The 25,589-nt window shown below is 36.2% G+C and overlaps 3 protein-coding genes across 3 annotated transcripts; 2 read left to right on the top strand and 1 right to left on the bottom strand.

Moving 5' to 3' along the window:
- The first annotated feature begins 6,198 nt into the window (after positions 1-6,198).
- On the top strand, positions 6,199-9,392 carry LOC141818694 (uncharacterized). The gene is made up of 5 exons (XM_074706147.1): positions 6,199-6,486; positions 6,554-6,736; positions 8,769-8,838; positions 8,940-9,011; positions 9,094-9,392. The coding sequence occupies exons 1-5, from the start codon at positions 6,199-6,201 to the stop codon at positions 9,156-9,158; spliced, it is 678 nt and encodes a 225-aa protein (XP_074562248.1). The 3' UTR covers positions 9,159-9,392.
- A 4,566-nt stretch (positions 9,393-13,958) lies between these two features.
- Positions 13,959-16,187, top strand: LOC141818690 (ammonium transporter 1 member 2-like). Its single transcript, XM_074706141.1, has 2 exons — positions 13,959-14,491; positions 15,052-16,187. The coding sequence occupies exons 1-2, from the start codon at positions 13,989-13,991 to the stop codon at positions 16,040-16,042; spliced, it is 1,494 nt and encodes a 497-aa protein (XP_074562242.1). The 5' UTR covers positions 13,959-13,988; the 3' UTR covers positions 16,043-16,187.
- A 1,097-nt stretch (positions 16,188-17,284) lies between these two features.
- On the bottom strand, positions 17,285-25,394 carry LOC141818691 (uncharacterized). The gene is made up of 3 exons (XM_074706142.1): positions 24,917-25,394; positions 18,650-18,736; positions 17,285-18,507 (listed from the first exon to the last, which is right to left on the bottom strand). Exons 1-3 carry the CDS (start codon positions 25,274-25,276, stop codon positions 17,761-17,763), a joined length of 1,194 nt encoding a protein of 397 aa, XP_074562243.1. The 5' UTR covers positions 25,277-25,394; the 3' UTR covers positions 17,285-17,760.
- Positions 25,395-25,589: the final 195 nt, after the last annotated feature.

Raw genomic sequence — 25,589 nt, 5'->3', positions numbered from 1 at the left:
AATAATTAGAATAATAATAAACTAACATAAAATCTAATAATATAGTGTCACTCCTTTAGATGTCATAGTCAGTATGTATGTTCATCATCGGCGTATTACGATTTACCTCCTCATTTTTCTCAAATGAGGAACTGCAATCAAAGGATGCTGAGCATCTAGATAAGGTCGCCGTATGCGCTTCCCCTTTTACCCTAGTGGTCGGTGGGAAACTTCCATCTAACTCAATCCAAAAATCAGATAAGTAATTTTAAGACTGAGATTTATCATTTTTTTAATATGTATGCTCATCGATTGCACTAGCACAGTTGTTTATATAGATCATGAAAGAATACCTTATTGTATCTAGGAAGATTGTGTCTTTTTTAATGAAATGATTGTTGATTAAGATTAACATAAATGTTTAGAACCTATTTGACATTATTCTCTGATTGTGAAGAAGAAAAAAAGTCTTTAGAGGATCCATTAATTAGATGATTTGTTACTATTCTTCCCTTCCTCTCCTAGCATCCAACAAAAGCAATAATGGCTCATGAAAGAATACCTTATTGTATCTAGGAAGATTGTGTCTTTTTTAATGAAATTGATTGTTGACAATTAAGATTAACATAAATGTTTAGAACCTATTTGACATTATTCTCTGATATGTGAAGAAGAAAAAAAGTCTTTAGAGGATCCATACCTCTTCAGATGATTTGTTACTATTCTTCCCTTCCTCTATTGGTCATCCAACAAAAGCAACAATAGCTCTACTCTCCAAGATTTTGGCTCCGACCGGCGTGAACCTTGCTTGTAAGAAGAAGATACAAGAAGGGTAAATAAGTCCAAAATGACATATTGTAGTGGTCTCTTATTATACAAAAGGTGAAATTCGTCATCCCAACGGTTCCACACAGTCAGACCCACAATCATCTGTGAGGAGGTAAATCGAGAAGGTGTAGTTGATCACGATGGAGGGAATATTATCTCGGCTTCATCGAGATTCAAACCTTGTCATCTTCTGCAACTCTGCTCCATCGTAACCAATTCAGCTATGCCCCAGGGGCCATATTGTAGCGGTCTCAATACGATATCAAAGCAACCTCAACCCTAACAAAATTAACTCTAGCATCTCATTGTAGTCACCAGTCATGCCATGGGGAGTGGCAAATCTCGTTGCTTCTCAAATGATATTGTCTAGTTTAATATCATCTTAAGATACTGTTTATCTTGAGATTTAGGTCCCCTCCTTTCCCTTTTTGAAGAATTAATTTTTGTCATTCCTTATCATTTTTTTAACATGTTATCGTAATTTTATTTTATTTTCTAAAATATGATTAAAGGATATCCAACCGTCGCTCTCTAATTGATGCAGGAGGTGATACATGAGGAGTCGATCTTTAACAGATCATAACTTTTGACTGGAATATCAGAACGAGGTACAATAGATTGCTAATCAAAACTTTTTTAGAGATCTTTATTCAGTATTGGATAAAACACATACCAACCCACTTTTGAACATATCTAACATGGTTTTAATTTATTTTTACTATTTATAGTAATTTTTTATTTTTAAAATTTTTAGATGTTTTTGATTTTTTTTCAAGTTAGGGTTTGGTTTACGGTCTATTTATATGCATATCCGTTTCAACCAATTTTGATGATTGAATAAAAATTCTTTTTGACAAAACCCTAGAGACAGCACAGTCACGTCTTTCTCTTCTTTTTTTTCAACTTCTCGTACTTATTTTCTTCAAAATTCTTCTCTAATCTTCCACTTTCAAAATAATCATTATTATGTCCTGCATCACCAATCCAATAATACAGTTAGATATTTGTCTAAAACACAACAAGCATTCACCTAATCCATCCTTTCAAAGAGTTTCAGATTATCTAACTTGACAGAGAAAGATCAACTAACCCAATAGAAAGGTACCTGTCCAATTAAGCTTCCATTGCACATGTATTCATAGATCAAGAGTCTTTCCCCTCCTTGGATGAAGCTTAACCAGATTTCGATGTTCCAGCTTCGAGATCAATGTGATCTCATTTTCGAACTCATCCACTCCTTTTGAAGCCATTGGCGGCATCTTTAATTGTACTCAAGTCAAACAATGGCAATTCCATGTCCTTATCTTTTTCTTCAATAAAAGATGAAATCCGTCATCCTAACAGTTTTACATGGTCGGTTTTATGACTATCTGTGAGAAGATATATGCAAGCTAAGCGAGCCAAGTAAAAGTAGTTAGGATGAGAATGAACCATAATACTTCTCTTCTTCCTCCTCCAAATCAAGTAAGCAACACAAGCAAGGAAAGATCACTACAGTTTATAACTGAATTAGTAAAAAGACTGCAACATATATAGATTTTCAGTTGCATATCTGACATAAAAGATCTTGTCCTAGCCCCCCACTCCCATACTCGGTGATATCAGTGAGATCGTCTGTCCATAGTAAGCAACCACTGTCCCTCCCACTTATGTTCAATGCTGACAGCATCTGCCCCTGAGCTCCGACCTCAGTGTCTGTCCGGCCTCACGTGTCAATCTCATCTCAGTTTTGGTTTCGACCTCAACATCTATTTGGTCTCATGTGCTGAACTCATCTCAACTTCGATTCTGATTTCGACGTCTACTCGGCCTCACGTGTCGACTTCATGTCAATCTTAGTTTCTATTTCGGTGTCTGCTCAACCTCACATGCCGAACTCGTCTCAGTCTCGGTTTCGACTTTGACGTCTGTTTGGCCTCACGTGTTGATCTCGTCTCAGCCTTAGTTCTGACTTCGATGTCTGCTCAACCTCATATGTTGACTTCATCTCAGCCTCAGTTCCGACCTCGATGTATGCTCGGCTTCATGTGCTAACCTCGTCTCAGTCTCTCGATTTCGACCTTGGCGTTTGCTCAGTCTCATGTGTCGATCTCGTCTTAGTCTCAGTTCCGACTTCAACATCTGCCAACCTCGTCTTAACCTCAGTTCCGACCTCAACATCTATTTGGCCTCATGTGTTAACCTCATCTTAGCCTTGGATCTCAACTTTGGCATCTTATGCTGACTCCATATCAATCCTAGGTTGTGTCCAAGGAATCAATTTGTCCACAAGATCAAGAAATCCTAAGATTGTTTCTCCTATAACTTGAGCGCGCATCAGAGTGATTTGTCGGGATCCATCTCCAATGTTATTCTAACTCTTTTTTAGTGCTTTTCAGATTCTTTTATCTTTTTCGATGATTATCTTGTTGATTAATGATTTGATCATCCACGATATTTAGCTGAAACACCATGCCTGCACTCCCCAAGCTCAATAAAGTTTGCATTGACTGTCGATGCCGACGTTGTCGGGCACCTCTGTGCCTGTCAGTTTGAAGAATCCATCGGTATTATTATATATCTTCACAGTCCAAAAAAACTCCCAATTACGTTGGTTCCTCGGATGCAACCCAAGCGAGCAGGTGCACGGCGGCGAGATGTAGGAGCTGCAGTAACTGTTGGGGCCGCACTGCAGGAACATTTGATCGCAGTGGTCCTTAACTGATACTCCATCGCCGTTCAGCATCGATCCATACGAGGAGTTGTAGCTGGCCTGAGGAGCCCATGGTCCACCTAACGATGGTTGAAGGCTGGTGAATTGGTGACCTGCAGATCTTTGTCCACCTCCAAATTGATGACTCCGTCGGTGCCGTCCGTCCTTCACCAGCGGCGGTTCTGGGAGGGAAGGGAACTGACAATTGATGGAAGAGCTTCAGCCACCTAGCCGCTCAATAATAGATCGAGTTTCCAAACACACGCCTCCCTGTCGCTCTCCTCGTGATACGGCGCTCGCGCCCAGATCTGGATGGAAAGGAGAAGGAGGGGAAGGGATCTGCCGGTCGCTAGAGGGTCGTCGTCGTCGCCGATGAGGGAGGGGGACCGGTCGTCGGCGCCAGGAAAGAGGGAGAGGGAGAGTTAGGATTGGTCGGGTTTTTTTTTGGGAGGTTTTAACACGGGTTGAATTTAGGTTTTATTTGACGACAAATTGAGAATCGTAGTTAGATTTGGTGATGAACAGATAAATGAACAGAATATTCATCGTCAAATTGACGGTGAAAAAATAATTCATCGTCAATTCTTCATCAAATTCCTGTCACCTGGAATGAAAATTTAGAATTGAAATTTGAATTTAGGGTCTATTTGATCAATTTTGATGATGAATTTATAATTTATTGCTAAATTTATAACAAATTAATATTTCATGGTAAATTGATGATGAATTGAAAATTAGTCGTTAATTTATGATGAATTTTATGATAAAAATAATTTTAGTGGTGAATTTGACGACGAAATATATTTTTACTAACTTTACAACTAAATTATTTTTGTCAAAAATTTCATCACTAATTGATGATAAAATAATTTTCATCGTTAATTTTGTTATAGATTTATGATAAATATAATTCATCGTTAAAATTCGTCGCCAATTAACTTTTTTTTTATAGTGTTATTTCTCTTTACCTGAGAGGCTCATCTAGGTCATAGGATTAAGTATTGTTATTTTCCCACGATGTTAGAGGTTTCTTCGGTCTTGGATCGAGTTATATTATCTCTCCCTGACTTTAAGGGGGTGTTTGGTTGAAGGTTATCGTTGATAACCTTGGTTATCATCCAAGATTAACCTTATTTAGTTTAGATTATCAACGATTGTCAAGTAATGCAGCATCACCGCCACATCAATAAAACGTCAACAAATAAGTTATATATCCGGAATGTGATTACCGTAACGGCTTAAGGTTTTCTGCGATTCTGAAGGTTAACAAAATTTTATTTCATAATTACCCTTCGATTTTAAAATTGAGTTAATGAAATGTACAATAAAATCTAATTAAAACTAAATTAATTAATTTAATAAATTTTAATTTAAATCTAATAAATTTAACATATTATATTTATTAATATAATAATAAATTAACAAATTATATTTATTAATTTAATAAATTATTTTATTAAAATAATTATTTTAATGAATTATTTTATTAAAATAAATATATATAATTTTTAAAATTTTAAAAATATAAATAAATTTTATTTATTTATTTTATATATTATTAATTATATTTATTAATTTAACAATAAATTAACGATTTATATTTATTAATTTAATAAATTATTTTATTACAATAATTATTTTAATAAATTATTTTATTAATATATATAAATTTATTTTAAATTTTAAAAAATTATAAATAAATTATATTTATTTATTTTATATATTATTAATTTATTATCATCATTAATATTATTAATATTAATATTATTAATTTAATTTAATTTATTCTAAAAATAAAATTAAATTAAGGGTAATATAGTAAATGTTAAACTAATTATATTTTATTCATTTTAAATAAATAAGTTGAACCAAACTATATTAGATTATGTTTTATACTTTATAACCTTGGTCATGTGATTTCCTAGTAATCACATCACCAAGATCATGTATGATAACATTGGTCATGAAAAGGTTCACCCATATCATGGAATTGAGTTCTATATTATCTCTCTCCAAGCTCAAAAGTTCGTTTAAGTAGCAAGATTGAGTTCTCTATCTCTCCTTGACCTTAAAGGTTCATCTAGGTCTCAAAATCGAGTTCTCTATTATATCTCCTTGATCTCGTAGGTTCACCACGGTCATGAGATTAAGTCTATTATCTCTCCTTGACCTTAAAGATTCCCTAAGTCATGGGATCAAGTTTTATTATCTCTCCTCGGCCTCATAGGTTTTCCTAGGTTACGGGATCGAGTTCTCTATTATATCTCCCCTGTTGGTGTAATCACACTCTTAGACATCGAGTGTTTTCAATGTTTTGATGGATTATGTTGTGTAGGACTGATATAGTTATACGGATTGATTTGGTTATACAGATTCAAGTTTAGAGTTTCGGATTAAATTTAAATTCGGGTTGGATTCGAATTAATATTTTTTAAAAATATTTTATATTAATCCGACCTGAATCCATCTAATCCATCCGAATTGACACCCCTATTAATAATAAACATACACTTGATTGGGCCCAAATTGAAGGCCCAAATAGAAAAGATGGCGGCCCATATAAATAAGCTTTGGCCTGCGATTTAAAAAACTCGAGCTTTCCTTTTCGTCGCTGGCGGAGCGCCACCGGCGTTGGCTTCTAGAACTTTCCGGGCGCCTATTTGAATATCCGAGCGCACCGACGGCGATGGCGATCCGCCATGGCTTGCAGCAGCTCTCTCCATCTCCATGGAACCCTGGCCCTCAGCTTCCGCCTCAAATGCTCCCCCAATCGCCCGCTCCCTTTCGCCTGCACTTTCCCTCCCGCTGCCGCTTCTACGAGGCCTCTCCGCTCCGCCACCTCCGCCGCTTCCTCCGCCGACGACCTCCGCCCAGCCCTCGGCGAGAACCCCGAGGGCGTCATATCGGGGGAGTGGCCGGAGAACTTCTCGCTGCTCAGCTACGATGACCTACGGGCTTACCTGGAGACCCAGATCGTCGGGGAAAAGGTTAGTCTCGTTTATAGAATCTCGCTGCTTCTTTCCTTCGCTGGTGCTGACCGCATCCATGGAGCAGATGCAGCCTTCGGCGACTCTGGCGACGGTGATGTCGACTCAGATCCGAGTGGCAAAGCCTGAGCAGACACTGGGAGATATCGATCATAATTTCGAGGTCGTGTCGGGACTTCCGGTGGTCGATGACCAACTGAGGTGCATCGGTGTCATCTCTAAGAAGGACAAATCCAGAGCATCAAATGGGGTTTGTGTCGAACCTTTTTTACTTTTATCATGATGCACTTTCACATCCTCCTTCTCCACATGTGTTCTGTATGTATTCTTAATTTTTTTTCCTCTCATTTCTAACCTACTGTGTCTGTCTCTGATTGGAAAAACATCTGTTACATTACTGACCTATAATTAGCCAAGATCTTTCATCAAAGCTGCAGTGCCGCCTTCTGAGAGAGGAATCACACCATATTAATACTGATATCTCAGTCTAATTTGGTCTTAATCTGTTTGTAGGGTTACTGATGGTAGTAAATTGATACAGGCTTCATAAACTCTATGAAAGATAGTGTAGGCATAATTGACCTATATATAATAGTGAACATATCAGTGTAAAAGTTGGAACTTGGCACTGCCCTGTTTTTGTGAACCTCAATTCCTTATATGTGCATCTTGTGTCTTGTGCACTCAATCCTTATGATAGATGCACTTGTTCCTTATATATGTGCATGGTGTGCATGTGCATCCGTTTTTTATTTCTTGTTCACTCAATCTTTATGATTTATGTTCTTGTTCTTCATATCATGTATACCATGTGCACACCCTGGTGAGAATTTCGATCAGTGTCCTACTTAAGTTTTAACTATTTCTGTGCACAAAAGCCTGTTATATCACCACTTGCTAAATTTCTTTGCTGTATTGTTAACCACCTATTTGATAAATAGCCTGTTAATAGTTCCCTGCTCAACTGTCTGATCTGGATAACATTGTGAGTTCTTCCTTTTTAACTCTGGCATGGGTTGTACCCTTTAGCCGTGACTATTTATTTAAACTAATAGGATTCTCTTAGTTTTATTTCGTTCCATTCAATTTATCTTTGCTTAACGTATTGGTATATCTACTATTATGGCATTCTACACTAGTCATAGGTTAAAGTTCCACACAGGGCATTCTATTCAGAAAATTTCAGTCATGGTAATTAATCAAAACATAATTAGGAGTTTAAATTATGTGTGTGTGTTTTCTGCATTAGTTTCATCGATAATATTGTTACAGAAAATTCTTATCCACCTATTGCTGAATGTGATTACATAACTGCTTTTGCAGTAATCTTCAATATCATTACCTTTATCCTTGGGGATTATTGGAAGAAAATGATTCCTGTAGTAAAGAGAGTCTTCAATCCTGCTTTTCCAATGTAGTTGGTACCGTTTTGTCTTTACCATCTTGCTAATATACAACTCCATCCATAAAAAGCCTTGTAAGGGTACCGAGTTGAGATGGCAGAATACCTCCACTAGCTATGTGATATACCAAAACACTAGGAGACAAGGATTTACATGTGAAAATGCCTTGATGTATCAAGAATTAAAATTCATGGAAGAAATATAATACACTAATGAAAACCTTAGTCTATTTTATTGCAACTAAATAGCATTATCTTAATTTAGAGTTCCACCATTATCTTTAGACTTTAGTCTCAGAAATGGAACTGATATATCCTTTAAGAACGAGAATAGGAATCATCCCAAATAGAATTGATAATCAAAAGATTTTGCTTCATCTTTCCTCAAAAGAAATACCTATGACAATACCAAGTTAATATAAAAATTATTAATAAATCTAATAACCTTATCGTTTCAAGCACACTTGGGATATAACCTTTCTATGAAATCTCTCATGCATCTGAAAACTCTCATTTAAATTCTCACCGTTTCAAGCACACTTAGGATCTTTGCAAGGATTGCAAGATGCTGTTGAGATCTTTGCTACACTCCAAGAAATGGTTATCATGAAAACCACTAAAACCTCTTAACCCTAGCGTACGCTGATTAATTACCTCGGCATTTTTAAAAATTATCAGATGATAAATTCCGTTCGTTTGCCAATGTGATTCACTGCTATTATATGATTCACTGGTTTCACGAAGAGCTTGTGGATCATGTTGCTAGGATTATATGATTTGTTTGCCAATGTGAGGCGGAAACGAAATCAGATTTCTTTCTTTCTAATTTGTTTCTTGCAATTCTATATTTGCTAGCTAACATTACATTATTGCTTAGCAGCTGAAATCCAAGGTTAATGAGATCATGTCTTCTCCTGCAATCACACTCTCACCTGACAAGACAGTACTAGGTATATATGCTTCCTCGCCGATGATACTTCACTTCTATACGCAGCACCTCGTTAAGTTTGGTTCAGAATTGTTTCATATAATCAAAATCAAAATCATGCAGATGCTGCAGCTTTGATGCTCAAGATGAAGATCCACAGGGTACCCATACTGGATGAGGAACAGAGAGTTGTAGGTATGGATTGCAAAATGAGAAAACTATGCAATGATAGGTTACTTGCTACTAGCTAGTAACTAACAAACTTTGTTAAAACTAGGAATTGTTACTCGGACGGACATATTTCAGGCATTGGAGGCGCAGAAAGTAGAGCCCGTTGTTTAGTCGATGCCGATGATGCTGGCATTGGGATGCCGGGAGTGTGTGTACATGAAATAAGCTAAGGAGATGTCTTTAATGTGGTAAGTTAATCAGTTTATGGTTCCATTTTCTTGCTCTTGTATATTTGTGCTGGTATTCTGAGTATTCCCTGATAATGTGGGCTAAAGTTGCATTCTAAGCATTTAGAAAGACAACAAGTTCAAAGGCATAAGGCCGCCCCACTTTGTGCATCTCAAAGTATCTTGTTTTGTTTCCTAATACAATTAGGGTAATGCATATTGGATAATTTGACCAAAAGTTGGGTTAATACCCGCGTAGATATGTTAAAATGGGCATATCGGGTGAGACCGATCGGGCCCTGCATGATGCATGACTCAAAGCTAGCCGGTAGACGCGAGCTTGAACCCGGTGCAGCTGTGCCTAGGGTTTCTTGAGTTAGATTTGGTTTTTCTTTTTTTTTTAAAGAATTAATAAAATAGTAAAGCATGTCTAAGAAACCTAAAAAATGGAAATAATATAAAAAATAATAGAATGATTATATATATGTTGTGCGTTTTTTCGTGCACGCAGTGTCCGTGATTGAGTGTGCGTTAGGGCACTTGGACTTGATTTGGGCGTTCCACTTATTCAGTCGCAAATGAGTGTTACGCATGTGTAGACGTGCAAATAACAATTGTCTCTTTATATATATGATTATTATGTTGTGTGTCTTTTTGTATGCGATACTCGTTTGTGATTGAATAGGCAGGGTGCTTGGATCACTTTTAAAGTTGCATTCTAAGCATTTAGAAAGACAACAAGTTCAAAGGCATAAGGCCGCCCCACTTTGTGCATCTCAAAGTATCTTGTTTTGTTTCCTAATACAATTAGGGTAATGCATATTGGATAATTTGACCAAAAGTTGGGTTAATACCTGCGTAGATATGTTAAAATGGGCATATCGGGTGAGACCGATCGGGCCCTGCATGATGCATGACTCAAAGCTAGCCGGTAGACGCGAGCTTGAACCCGGTGCAGCTGTGCCTAGGGTTTCTTGAGTTAGATTTGGTTTTTCTTTTTTTTTTTTAAGAATTAATAAAATAGTAAAGCATGTCTAAGAAACCTAAAAAATGGAAATAATATAAAAAATAATAGAATGATTATATATTTGTTGTGCGTTTTTTCGTGCACGCAGTTTTCGTGATTGAGTGTGCATTAGGGCACTTGGACTTGATTTGGGCGTTCCACTTATTCAGTCGCAAATGAGTGTTACGCATGTGCAAATAACAATTGTCTCTTTATATATATGATTATTATGTTGTGTGTCTTTTTGTATGCGATACTCGTTTGTGATTGAATAGGCAGGGTGCTTGGATCACTTTTAAAGTTTCATTCTAAGCATTTAGAAAGACAACAAGTTCAAAGGCATAAGGCCGCCCCACTTTGTGCATCTCAAAGTATCTTGTTTTGTTTCCTAATACAATTAGGGTAATGCATATTGGATAATTTGACCAAAAGTTGGGTTAATACCCGCGTAGATATGTTAAAATGGGCATATCGGGTGAGACCGATCGGGCCTTGCATGATGCATGACTCAAAGCTAGCCGGTAGACGCGAGCTTGAACCCAGTGCAGCTGTGCCTAGGGTTTCTTGAGTTAGATTTGGTTTTTCTTTTTTTTTTAAAGAATTAATAAAATAGTAAAGCATGTCTAAGAAACCTAAAAAATGGAAATAATATAAAAAATAATAGAATGATTATATATATGTTGTGCGTTTTTTCGTGCACATGCATTAGGGCACTAGTCGTTCCACTTATTCAGTCGCAAATGAGTGTTACGCATGTGCAAATAACAATTGTCTCTTTATATATATGATTATTATGTTGTGTCTTTTTGTATGCGATACTCGTTTGTGATTGAATAGGCAGGGTGCTTGGATCACTTTTAAAGTTGCATTCTAAGCATTTAGAAAGACAACAAGTTCAAAGGCATAAGGCCGCCCCACTTTGTGCATCTCAAAGTATCTTGTTTTGTTTCCTAATACAATTAGGGTAATGCATATTGGATAATTTGACCAAAAGTCGGGTTAATACCCGCGTAGATATATTAAAATGGCATATTGGGTGAGACCGATCGGGCCCTGCATGATGCATGACTCAAAGCTAGCCGGTAGACACGAGCTTGAACCCGGTTTAGTGTGCGTAGGGTTTCTTGAGTTAGATTTGGTTTTTCTTTTTTTTTTAAAAGAATTAATAAAATAGTAAAGCATGTCTAAGAAACCTAAAAAATGGACATAATATAAAAAATAATAGAATGATTATATATATGTTGTGCGTTTTTTCGTGCACGTAGTGTCCGTGATTGAGTGTGCGTTAGGGCACTTGGACTTGATTTGGGCGTTCCACTCATTCAGTCGCAAATGAGTGTTGCGCATGTGTAGACGTGCAGCATAACAATTGTCTCTTTACATATATGATTATTATGTTGTGTGTCTTTTTGTGTGCGATACTCGTTTGTGATTGAATAGGCAGGGTGCTTGGATCACTTTTAGGTGTCTTGACTTGCTTTGACATGCATTTATATATATATATATATATATATATATATATATATATATATATATATATAAATAAAGAAGTTAAATATATAAATATTAATAAATTAAATAATTTTGTTTTTAAGTTTGTTCATTAGTTAGTTTAATGAATTATTTAAATTTATTTATTTAATAAGAGCCACGTATGTTTAGGTTTGTTGACGTGGTTGGAAATCATTTCCCCTTAGCTCTCGCAACCTTTAACCACTTTTATTTGCTCTAACTGAAAAAACTTAGGACAAAAATCATGTGTTACTCGAATATGAATCCTTGACATGGACGTATTCGTCATTCATTAATAAAAATAGATATATCTTTGACAATTTTTTTAGTAATATAGGTATTTTATTTTTATGATCTCGATTAATTCAAAAAGTTATCGGTTCGGTTCTATAAAAATTTTTCATCAACCATTTGAGGTGCAAATGTATTGAGCCTGTTCACGAGTTTTTCTAGCCGGCTCGAAAAATATTTAATTTGTATTAAAAATTATCAAATTTGAGTTGAATTCAAACATATTTGATAATTTTTTTAGTCAAATTTATAATATTTTATTTGATTATTCAAGAGATACTCATTAGTAATTCAAATTGAAATGCTATTATTTTTACAAAATTTTAATTTAAATATATTTAAATTAAGGTTCGAATAATTTAGATCGAATTTAAATTTAAGTCATTTTGAACGATTTCGATTCTATTTGAATTAAGATTCGAATAATTTGAATCAAATTTGAGCTTAAATTTTATTTTGAATTAAATTTGAGTTAAAATTATTTGTATTTTCAAGTTTCGAATCGAATTTGAATATCATATATATTTTTAAATTTGAACTCAAATATTAATATTTATATATTATTTGATTCGATTTATTTGCACCTCTATATTAAGGTAAATCAAAAAACATAGATGGGCCTTAACGAATGGCTCAGTATTATAAGTTTTTCAAATGTAATATGTTCTAGGTGAGATTTGAATTCTTGTTGTTCTAGAAACCCGTCTAATGCAGAACAAAAGAGCAATTTAGTCTTTTTATTATTTTTTTAGCAAGTTAAATTTTGAAGGATATTTTTGTTTTTGCAATGTTAGAGTCTTGAGTCTATTTAAATACATGTTTAGTTGTTTTAGAATTTTTAATTTTTTATTAATAAGAATTTATAATCGTGTCATTTCTTCTTAGATCAAGTTTGATTATCTATCTTCTGACATTCTATGGAATCTACAGAGTTTAGAAAATTCTATGGAATCTATAGATTTAGAAAATCACTTTCGATATTCATTCACAAATTAATGAAACTAATAAAGTAAGGTTTAAAAAATAACTTTCGATATTTATGCATCAATCAATAAAATCGATAGTTATCTACTGTGTCATTATCTCACTTTTTTCTCACATACTATAGTTTATAGTTTAGAAGCAAAAATATCTTTGACATTGATAAACTAATAACGGCAGCTACTTGAATAAATAATAGTAATAATGATAATAAAAAATAATAAGCCCAATAAAATATTTCCTTCATAAAAATAAAAAATAATAATATTGATGAAATATTTATCGTGTTCAACTACAAGTCAAAGCCAACTGTGAGTCAATCCAAACTATGAGTCAAAGCTAACAAATTTATCAATTTTCAACATTAATATATTTGTTATGACAGTGATACATGAGCCATTACTATAAAAAAAAATATCGAGAATTTGTTATTAATAATAATGACCTTAACTACAATATTTAGCCAAAAAAAAAATTCAAATATATCTTTTAAAATATCATATTTGTATCTAGAAATATCCTTTATTCTATACGATATATTATTTCAATTAATTAAAATTATTATATTAAAATATTATTTATCAATTTAATTAAAATATTATTTCAACTTATTAAAATTATCCACTATAACAGTTTTAAATTAAATTTATTTTTTTATAATTTAGTTGTTTATGTTTTACAATTTATTAAAAAATTCACAACTTATGCATATTTAAAATTTAATTTTTTAAATATTTATTTTATAATAAAAAAATATAATAAAGTAATATTTTAATGTTTTTAAAAAATAGTGTCTAATAAAAATAGATAATAGGAGAGAATCTAGATATTTTGAGCCGTTAACAAAATACAAGGGTAAAATAGTAAAATACAAGATTAAAGGGACCGGGCTTAGATTTTTCCTATAAAAGGAACGGCACTCCCCCACGTGGCACTGCATCAGAAGCGCAGCAGGCAGCGGCGGAGAGAAAAGGGCGGGCGGCGATGTCGTGCTCGTCGTCGGATCTGGCGCCGCTCCTCGGAGGCGGCGCGAACGGCTCCGCCGCCGCCGCCTACATCTGCAACCAGTTCGCCGACGCCGGCCACGCCATCGACACCACCTACCTCCTCTTCTCCACCTACCTCATCTTCGCCATGCAGCTCGGCTTCGCCATGCTCTGCGCCGGCTCCGTGCGCGCCAAGAACACCATGAACATCATGCTCACCAACGTGCTCGACGCCGCCGCCGGCGGACTCTTCTACTACCTCTTCGGCTTCGCCTTCGCCTTCGGCGAGCCCTCCAACGGCTTCATCGGCGCCCGCTTCTTCGCGCTCAAGGGCGTGCCTGACCCAAGCTTCGACTACTCCAACTTCCTCTTCCAGTGGGCCTTCGCCATCGCCGCCGCCGGCATCACCTCCGGCTCCATCGCCGAGCGCACCCAGTTCGCCGCCTACCTCATCTACTCCTCCTTCCTCACCGGATTCGTCTACCCAATCGTCTCTCACTGGTAAGCCATCACTCTGTTCTATGATTTAATTCTCCGATTTCGATTTCGACAAGGATTGTGGTTAGGGGTGAGTATTCGATTACACAATGGAAATGAATCGAACACATATTTTAAATTAAAAATTGAATAAATTTCTTTTTTTTATCACAAATTTGTCAAATAAATCTGGACTAGTCGAATTTTTCAAATAAAATTAAACAAGGCCGTAGATTGAATGAGTATTGTGATGGCTTAATTTAATTTTTAACTTTGAAAATCTAATTTTTTGTTGTGAAATATTATAAAAATTTTATTAAATGAATTAACTATTTATAAATTTATTTATTTAAAATTTAGGTATTTATAAATATTTATTTTTTAATTTAAAAATATTTTGATTTATTCAATTTAATCGAATAAGGAATTTTAAAATCGAAATCGAATCGAATTAATCAATTTTTTTAAAAAAAAAAAATAATTGAACTTCTGAAATAATTAAATTGAATTTTTTAATTCGATCGGTTCTGTTGATTTATTCGGTTTAATAAATTTTTGCTTACCATTGATGTGAAATTGATCAGGTTTTGGTCGGCCGACGGGTGGGCGGCGGCGGGGAGGAACTCCGGGGAGTCGCTACTGTTTGATTCGGGAGTGATCGACTTCGCCGGGTCGGGAGTGGTCCACTTGGTGGGCGGCGTCGGAGGGTTGTGGGGCGCCCTCATCGAGGGCCCCCGCATCGGACGCTTCGACCACGCAGGCCGCTCGGTGGCGCTCCGCGGCCACTCCGCCACCCTGGTGGTGCTCGGCACTTTCCTCCTCTGGTTCGGTTGGTACGGCTTCAACCCCGGCTCCTTCGCCGTCATCTTCAAGGCCTACGGCCCCAGTGGCTCCACTCACGGCCAGTGGTCCGCCGTCGGACGCACCGCCGTCACCACCACCCTCGCTGGCTGCACCGCCGCGCTCACCACCCTCTTCGGCAAACGCCTCCAGACGGGCCACTGGAAGGTGGCCGACGTCTGCAACGGGCTCCTCGGCGGCTTCGCCGCCATCACTGCCGGGTGCTCGGTGGTCGAGCCTTGGGCCGCCATCATCTGCGGCTTCGTCTCCGCCTGGGTGCTCATCGGCCTCAACCAGCTCGCGGCGGCGCTCGAGTTCGACGACCCCCTCGAGGCCGCGCAGCTCCACGGCGGATGCGGCGCCTGGGGAATCATCTTCACGGGGCTCTTCGCGACGGAGAGGTACGTGAACGAGGTGTACCCGGGGCGAACCAGGCGGCCGTACGGGCTCCTCATGGGAGGCGGCGGCCGCCTCCTCGCCGCAAATCTCGTGGAGATCCTCGTCATCGTCGGGTGGGTCAGCGCCACCATGGGGCCTCTCTTCTACACCCTGCACAAGCTCGGCCTCCTCCGCATCTCCGCCGAGGACGAGATGGCCGGAATGGACCTCACTCGCCATGGCGGCTTCGCCTACGTCTACCACGACGAAGACCCTGCCACCGACCTGGCGGTCAAGTACTCGACCGCGCGGGTCGAACCGCTCCTAGAAAAACCATTGGACATAGAATTCTCTTGACTCAAACCGAACTGACTCGAACCGAATCAACTCAAGCCGAACCAAAATTAAATCCTAAAACACACCACTAGGGTTGTTTGAAAGGGCATTTTCCTTTTCCTCCAAATGAGGAGCGCAATCAAAGGATGTTGAACGTTTAGATTGGTCGCTGTGTGTACTTTCTAATTTACCTTGATGATTGATGGAAAATTTTCGTGGGACCGGATCGATCACCCTCAAAAATAGTCAATGAGACTAATTGGGATTTATCATTTTTTTAAAAGGACATCTTCCTCTTTTAGTTCATTTCTTTCACCCTTTGAGAATACACCTTCATCCCTACCAAAGAAACCTTAAAATCTCAATTTCAACTCCTCAATTCTAAAGTGTTGATTTTTCTACTTAACCTTTTTCTTTTGTTTTTTTGAGTTCTTAAGTGTCGAAAGTTCGAGACTCAAAATTTAAAGTGTTCCTAAGTCAAATAAAAGGTATAAATTCTTAATAGTCGTAAGCATCTACCTAAGCGGCGCGATACTGTCTAAAAAAAATAGAACACTTACTTCAACTTACCTTGTTCAAAAATCTATCCAATGAGGTACGACACCATCATGTCGATGATCCCGCCACACTAAGTCACTGATGAGACGATGAAAAGCTTCCTTTCCCTTATAGAAGATAGGGGTGTAATCGAACCGAGCCGAATTGAACAGTAAGCGGTTCGAGCTCGAGCTCAATTCGTTTTTCCTAAGTTCGAGTTCAATTTGAGTTCGATTCGAATTTTAATTCTTAAACTTCAGTTTGATTCGTAATGAAATTAAATAATTTGTGAACGGCTCGAGCTTGATTCAAAATAGTTCATTTTAAAATTAAACGAATTTAATTCGAGTTCGATTCAAAAATAATTTGTTTAAAAATTAAACGAGTTTAATTTGAATTTGACTCGTTAATATATAATATTTATAATTCATGTAATATATAAATATATATACACGTTCGCGAATCTCTTGACTAACATGTTCGTGAGTCTTTAAACGAACATGTTCGCAAGTCTACAAATCAAATATTGTTAAGCTCGAACTCAACTCAATAATATTTTTGAATTCAAAATCAAATTCGAGTTCGGCTCGTTAACTTAATCAAACGAACTCAAATGAACTTTTTTTTTTCGAACCGAGATTTGAATAGCTTACGAACAACTTAGACTAGTTTACACCATTAATAGAAGACAAGCATCCACGAATTTTAAAAGACAAGATGATGTCGTTAAACGAAGGATTTCTAAAGAAGAGTCAATTGCTAGCACAAATGTACATTAAATACCAAAGCAAACCAGGAGAGAACAACCTTACTTTATTGTTGAGATTGGTACTACGAAAAACAACTTAAATGAGGACAATAAAGATCAGAGCAGTTGTGAAGCTCCCATTCAAAGTAAATCGAGTGTCCAGCACGAGGATAGAGTCGATGAGTTGCTCAAACACTCAAGAACTACTGCTGATTTTTCAAAAAGATGACTCATCTAGAGGCTCTTTTACGGCATGCTAGGGCATACCCAAGATAAAATTCCATCCAGACAAGTCATACCTAAACTGAGTTTCTTCTATAATGGCCAAATTAGATGTCCTGGAAGTTGAATGTTGAGATCTTCCTTGCCATCATGTGCAGTTATAATCTTCTTGATGAAGGTTACTTCCGGAAGGAAAACGGGAACCTCGTACCGCCATTGAGCATCTGTCATTCTATTTATGGCTCAAGAGGAATTCTGTAATCTCCGATACAGATGTCGCATGAGCCACCACATCTCGCCAAGTTTTCAAGTTAACATCAGCAGCTGTGATCAGGGAGCAAAGAGCACCCTGAGTTGCTGGTGGTACAAATTGAGACGATACCTCTGTTGAGTCACCTGATGATGCTATCGACGGAGCTTGAGATGCCCGCTGTCCGACTTCAGACCACCGAGGGCTATGTGATGTTATTGGCACAGTGTCCGGATTATGATTATTAGCAGAAGCAGTGATGCTCGCGCTATATGGACTATTCAAGGTAGCAAAATGAGTTTCCAGTGCCCCATCCGTTCTACCTCTTTTCCGCGAATATGTCAATCCTGTTTCTCTCTGTAAAGGTTGCCCTTTAGGTCTGAGGCAGGAGAGAGTTGTGGGAAGATAGCGTCTAGGATCGATCAAGTTTGTTTTTGCAATTGGAGGCATGGAGCATGGCTGCAGCAAATTTGATTGAGAGAGGGAAGCCAAAATAGGATTTGAATTGGGGTGGTGTATCGGTGCGCGCCCTCCGAAAGTCGGGAATCTAGAAGAAGATTTATCTTTGTGTATCTGTGAATGTGTAGCCACCATTTTTCTCAGTTTGAAAGACTGCCTCAATGCCCTCCAGCTCGGTTCTTTATCGGTAGAATTGCAATGATCAGTAGTTAAGTCACCATTGGCCCAGAAATTGCAAGGGGCCGGAGAGTCACACACGAAACAATGGCACTGCATTGCACAGAGTTATTGTCGACATTGTCGATATAGGAGAAAGCTTAAGTAACATAAAAAAACCTGACAGACACAAGTTTGAATGATCGGAATGACTCGGGATAAAAAAGAAGAAAACTTCAGCAGAAAAAGTACTCACCAATTTGCAGTACTTCTCGTGTAATGATGAGCTAAAAGGAAAATTGGCACAAAGATGGCGCGGATGTGGATAGTCCCGGCAAGCCAACTGCAAATATGTAAACAGGCTCAAAAAAAAAAAAAAAAAAGGATCGACGATATGAAACATGTGATCTTCAACTGCAAAATGTGTGAAAAGAAACAATTATAAAATACAAGGATTAATGGTAATGAAATATGAAACTTATCAAACAGCAAGCCATTTTTTTAAGGTTAACAAGTGAAAGTGAACACTGAAAAAAATAATGAAAACTTGAACATGTATAAATTCAACCTAGCAAATTTTAACCATGAAAAATCAGCTTACATTTATATTATGATCCTGAGATTTACCACGCTAACATCATGATTGACTAAGATTCCAAATGCAATTGATTAAAGACATTTCTGATGACTGTCTTATATTGTTTGCTGAGAATACATTTCAGAACAGTCTTTTGGTGCATCTATGATCTATTTGTTGACTAACCCTTTCGTGGTGATCTTGGTGAAGTTCGCACGGGGCAACTTCCAGACTTTATTACTCAGAAGTGGAGTAACCAACTGTGCAGGTTCAAGAAATCATTATATGTGCTGAAACAATCTTTGAGGCATGATTTGAACATGATTTTGAACTTAGCACTACTCTTCTTCATTACGGCATGATTAAGAGCATAATAATAACTCAATATTTCAATGCATCTTTCAGTCAAGACATATCCTTCTTATGGTTTATATGGACCTCACCATCATTAATGATGATCATAGTTTAAAGTATCGAGCCGTGTGTGGCAGCATGGTCGATACTTATCATTCCGCTCTCACACCAAGACATGGAACAATAACAGCACGAATAGTTCATCTAGATAATTTGATTAAGAAATCAAGGTGAGGGAGAGGAAGCTAAGAGGAAGAAGAAATAGATGGAGCTATGAACGAGAAAACATTCCTAATCGAGGGAGGTAGAGTCGCAAAGGTGACCAGAGATGAGATGGTGAGTAAAGGGCGATGGTATGGAATCGTGATTACGACGCATCACATGACAAAATCATATAGTTATACTAATTAACACACATATAGTTAGTTGATAATATATTTATCCACATACATTTATATTTAGAATTAACTAAGTCTTGAAACAATTCTGACAATGGTATGATACCAAAATCGTTCATTCTGGTCAAATCCTAAACCTCCGACATGGCTCAAGATTTTAAACATAGGTGATTATTCCATTGGAATCACACGTCTAAAGGAGTAACTCCATCAACATTTTCAGACTTAAAGTGACCTCAAGTACTTAATATAATGGTTTCTTTCTCAGTAGTAAAAGTATGCCTAAGGAGGTTATGTTAAGGACCAAACCGATTAATCCTAATGACAGTCGGGAAAATTGAGCATACCAATTCAAATCGCCTAACTTGAATCAGTATCGGCAATGGCCAAATTAATTTTTTTTCCCCTAGAAATTGGCATCTAATGAGTGAGAGAAAAAAAACTAGATAGTCAAAGAAATCAGCTAACAATTAATTAAATTAAATTGAAATTTGAAAAAAAATAGAAATTTGGTGAAAATAATTGAAATCAAGTTAAAATTTGGGGTAAGTTAAATGACTTTAAAAACCTGTCTTTTATTTACTTTTAATTTGATTCTTAGAGTACTTACACGGAAAGAGAAAAAGTCTTCATCACCTCTTAAATAGCTTAGCATTATGACAGCTCAAGATTCATCATGGGATAAAGGATCACTTATTTAACCTGGCTATCACTTGTTAGACTCGATGCCTCACTATATTTCTCTTGCTCACGATAGTTGGAGCATGTTTATTGTGGATCAAGAGTAAAGACAATAATATCTCTCAATCAATCACCATCGTAAAATTGTCTTGGTTCATCTAAACACCAATGCAAATGTAATTTGGGATAGAATAAACCCTAAACCATCAAAATGTTAAATAACAATAATTTTATTTTAAAAAATATATTAACAATCTAGTATTACTAAGTAATGACATATAATAATAGCCATTTTAATTAAAATTTTAGAACATCTATTGTATTTTCAAATATAAACTAATTTTATTATATCTTTCTCACTTTTTAATTTTTCCTATCAATTGTGATTTCATCAACTCTGTCGGTCTGATGAAAACGGTACTTAAATTCTTTGACTATCTAATCTTAGTCCAAATATTGATTTTGATAACTATAATGTTAAAGTCCCTAAGACAAAGGAGGCAACTATGTGTTCTCAGTAGTATAAAAGATTGATAATGAAACTAAAGCAACTTACGATTACAAGACCTAATGTCTCCTTTGCACTTAAACGTGATTAGTCAAGGGGTTTACCTAATACATGATAAGTCAGTTTTTCTATATCATCATTAGAAATGATTTATTTTATAGTATATCAAGAATGTTCTGAGAAATAATTAATTGTCTTACAAGTGAGGCTATCTTTAGATGATGAGGTACAATGATGCTAATTAGGTAGGCTCCTACAGATAAATGATCCACATAAGGCTGCAGAGTTCTTTAGAAAGTAATATGATTTCCCAAAAGCACAAAAAGGATACTATTAAAGCTAAATCAAGCACAAAGGCAAAGTATAGGGTCAACCCAGGCAAAATGTGAGCATAAGTTCATAAAATCGATAATGGCCAAAGTTGGGGCATGCTTCCATAAAGTATGAAGCGTGACTAATTAAGCTCTATGCACATGTCTCTAATCCGAGGTTTTATAAGAGAACAAAGGAAATAAAGGTCTGTTTTTCAGAAAGTGCAATCAATAAAATTTCACCTTGTTTGTCAGCTCCAATGATCAACAAGCTAACTTGTTAACCAATCCCCCAAGGGGGTCATAGAATTGAATATGTTTGAAATAAGTTGGATTCCCATGATATATTAAAATCAGCTTAAAGAGAAGTGTCATGGGATCTCATTATAAATATTGTTAATGACATGACCTAATTCTAACATTTATATTTATTAATAATATAGGTAGAGGAGATTAGTTAGGGTAATTAACAAGATTTTTTCCCCTAGACAATATCAAGTGATAAAGTGTCAAAAAGCAAACAAAAAGCAAGAAAGTAATTTTCATTGTTAAAAACTTCCCTTCAAACGAAATAAAGTGCTTCTAAATCAAATGTGAGGATGTTAGAAAAAATTAACACCATAGAAGTTTCTATGTTATCAAATCATGAGGTATCATTTATTTGTACAAATTAAGGCTAGGAAGATAATTAATATGTGGCACCTACTAAAGACACCTACACACTATGTGGAAGAATACATGTGTTGGGTGTATATATGGTCCATAATTTTCCAAATTTAGCATTAATTACATTCGCAATAAAATGTAAATATCCTGTAAAAAATAAACTTCTAAAACATATCATATCAAGTTAAACAAACTACATAATCAACTTACATCAATCAATTGATAAATAAATAAATCAAGGTTCAAAATTTTGAACCATGCCAGAGTTTTGAGTTATGACCAAAACAATACAATCGGTACCATATCGTATTGGTACGGTTTCGATACTTCTTTAAATATAAAATATATTAATTAAAAATATTTTTATTAATATTTAATTATTATAAATGCCTACTATTATGTTATATTTGAGATATTGAATGTTGAGTTCAAGTTTGATATTATCTCATGAGATATTTGATGGTTTATTGAATCTTTTGCAACAACTGTTTGTTAAATATATAAATTTAAAATCTATATTTTTATTATTATTGCACATAATTAAATAGTTTTAATTACAATTTTATTATAAAGGCATCAAATCCAAGAACTTGCATTTACAATGGTGATGAAAATTGATCTTCAATTTCAAGTTTCATTACAAAGACATCAAGTTTGAGACTTGGTCATCAAGTTCCACAATAAAATGTAAATATCCCTATAAAAAATTATAAGTTTACGTCTAAAACATATCATATCATGTTAAACAAACTCAACTTACATCAATCAATTGATAAGCAAATAAATTAGCTTAAGCAATCAATAGTTTCATGTGAAATTATTTATGTGAATCTAAGCAATATACTAATGTAGAACATAGTTATCAATGCAAATTAATCAACTACCCCAATCCATATAAAAAATTAGAAAAATTTTATTTTTCCATAAGAATTTCATCTCCTTCTAAATACCCTCCGCAAAATCATTCAAATCCCCCCTTGTGAGTTTTCAAATTCTTGTCGTTTCACCCCAAGCATTGATACCATCAATTTACCTACCAACATAACGACGAACAACTATATTATGTGTGTACCATGTCACTTTTCAATCAAGTAATGGTGTTAATTCTTAGGGGTTGAAAGGACAAGAGTTTGAAAACACTAGAAGGTATTTTGATGGTTTTTAGAACTCCAAGTATCCTAAGCAATATATAGAATATGTTTCTTGTTGTGAATTGAGTAGAACTAATTTAATAGAACTAATAATATTATCTTGAACATAACTTAATTGAATAAAAGGAGATCCATTTATCTTGCATAATCCTTAAGTGGCAAAAAGCAAACATTATGCAATTCCTCACGACTTAAGCTTATACAACCACATAGGGAATTATACACAATCTTTTCAAAAACAATAATTATATTTAAGAAAATTCACACTAACATAACACACTTGATAGGTTGACAAATATGTTCTACCAAATAGGTTTAGCTAAATTGGGAAGATTTAGGGTGTAGCTAGCCTGGATTCGGAACCAAAGGTGCAACCATAGTCCAAAAACAACATATAATATAAGTGAAGCGAAGCATAGTAACATGTGCATGCCACCATGGTTAGCAAACTCAACTAATCCCCAAACAGATCAACCGAGTTCGATGGGAATTGGTCGAGGCTGATCCAATTTTGGGCAATTTCTTGGACATGATTCCTATAATCTCTGAAATAATGGTAATCAAGTATAAAATCAATGAGAGCTGAGGGTGACAATCTCAAAATCATATTAACTTGGAGAAATTAGTGAATTAGAGCTAATCACTCGATTTAGCCAATCTCTCTAATCCCACTCGAAAATATTTTCATGTTGCAAAGTGGGGAGGATGGGTTGAGTAATTAGAGGGGTAGCTGGTGGTAGAAAACAATGGGAAACCTAGATCTAGATCAAAATATTCTTATGATTTTGAGAGGAAGAGAGTTTGAGGATCAGCAACTTGTGGTGCTTGGATTGACGTCATGCAGCCAAGTTAACAATGTTCTCTGTGTGAAGAGAAGAGTGTAGTTCTCTAATGTTCTCGAGGGTGAACACCAAGTAGGCGAGTAGAACATTCACTTTGGTATTGTGTAAAGAGTGATTAAAGGCGGACAAGCCACTAAGGAGAAGAACATTATTCTTCGATGTTCTCAAGGAGGAGCATAGAGCAGGTGGCTTGATGAGCACAAATCTTCCTTCGGTGCTCAAAGGTTTGTGGAACAATCAAAGAGATTGATGGTTCAAAGGTTTGTGGAGTAGGAATCTGAAATTAGTGGTAGAGAGGTGTAGAAAGGTTATAAAAACTTTGGCATTACACCTAAAGGATCCTAGGCATCACAGTACCATAGGGAGATTGTATCACCACAATCTAGAACAATTCCTAAAACTCAGTTTCTATATCATATTATAGCAATACAACAACCCATATTAATACTAATAGATGGACTCTTTAACGTAGAAAGCATAAAGGACTCATAACGAGTCTTTTAAACACTAGAAATTGAAAAACATTGAAATTAATGGACTTTATAGTTAATAATTTCACTTCCAAACTTTGCCTTTCAAACCTTAGAATTGCTATACTTACATCATTTCCCAAATAGACTCTTCATTTTCCAAAGTATGCCAAATTAAAAATCAGGCTTTGGAATCATTATATATGCATTTATAAACGTTTAGAAGAAACTACCACTTGTCTCCATCAGAAAGAGAGTTGTAGTGGAAGTAAAAAAACTTTTTTTTTTTGCTTCACTCTGCTTCCTACTTTTTATGGAATTCTCAGCACCCTCCATGACTAGTCAATAGAATGCTCCACTACACAGAACAGCTAACACAAAGGAAGCAAAGGTTCTGATCCTAATAGAAGGTTGCAGATACTAAAAAAATGGCAACTTTTTCATAACAAAATGCTGATATCAAAGGATGAAGACTAAAATAACTCTAACTAGGATTAAGCAAACAGGCGAAATTTACATAGCGGTAGCATCAACCAAACACAACATGAAATTCAGCAGTACTAACCTGCCCCTTCTCGGCGACGATGAGCAGGTCATCTCCACCCCTTCCCTGATCGCTCTCCACCAACACCGGCTTGTCCGGGTCCGACTCCAACACCAAGCAGTCATCGTCGTCGTCGACCAGGCCACCACCCACGAATTCCCCACTCTGCTTCAGCCGTTTCACGGAAGGCGCCGACAGCGCATCCAGGACCACCACCACATCCGTTTCTTCCTCCCGCCGCCCGCCCAGCCCAAGATCCTGCTCCTCCTCCTCCTCATCGGAACTTATATCGATGACGACGACGCCATGATCGGCGCTCATGAATCGAGACGAGGCCATCCCGGACTGAGCCGATTCCGCCGCCAAGGGTTCGGTGCGCATTAGCACCGAGAACAAAAACCCGATCTTTGCGCCGCCAATCCGTCGAGAATCGAAGAGACCAAAAAGGGAAACAATCTGTTTGCTCTCGCGATTGAAAGCGTAAAAAGGGATTGAAACGACTAGGGCTAGAGCAAGAGCTAACCAAGGTTGGAAAGCAAATACATATATACATAAAAATAATAAAGAATATTACAAAATAAAAATAAAAAAATGATTGATAATTAATTTTTTTAATATATATATATATATATATATATATATATATATATATATATATATAGTAAACATTAAGAATTCTCCATCTTTTTCAATA

This window comes from Curcuma longa, unplaced genomic scaffold, assembly GCF_044706935.1.
Source record: "Curcuma longa cultivar G26 ecotype Majalengka, Jawa Barat unplaced genomic scaffold, ITB_CL_G26_1.1 contig_25663, whole genome shotgun sequence".
Lineage (NCBI taxonomy): Eukaryota > Viridiplantae > Streptophyta > Magnoliopsida > Zingiberales > Zingiberaceae > Curcuma > Curcuma longa.
Note: the sequence above shows the minus strand (reverse complement) of the source record. Positions and strands in the feature narration are given on the sequence as shown.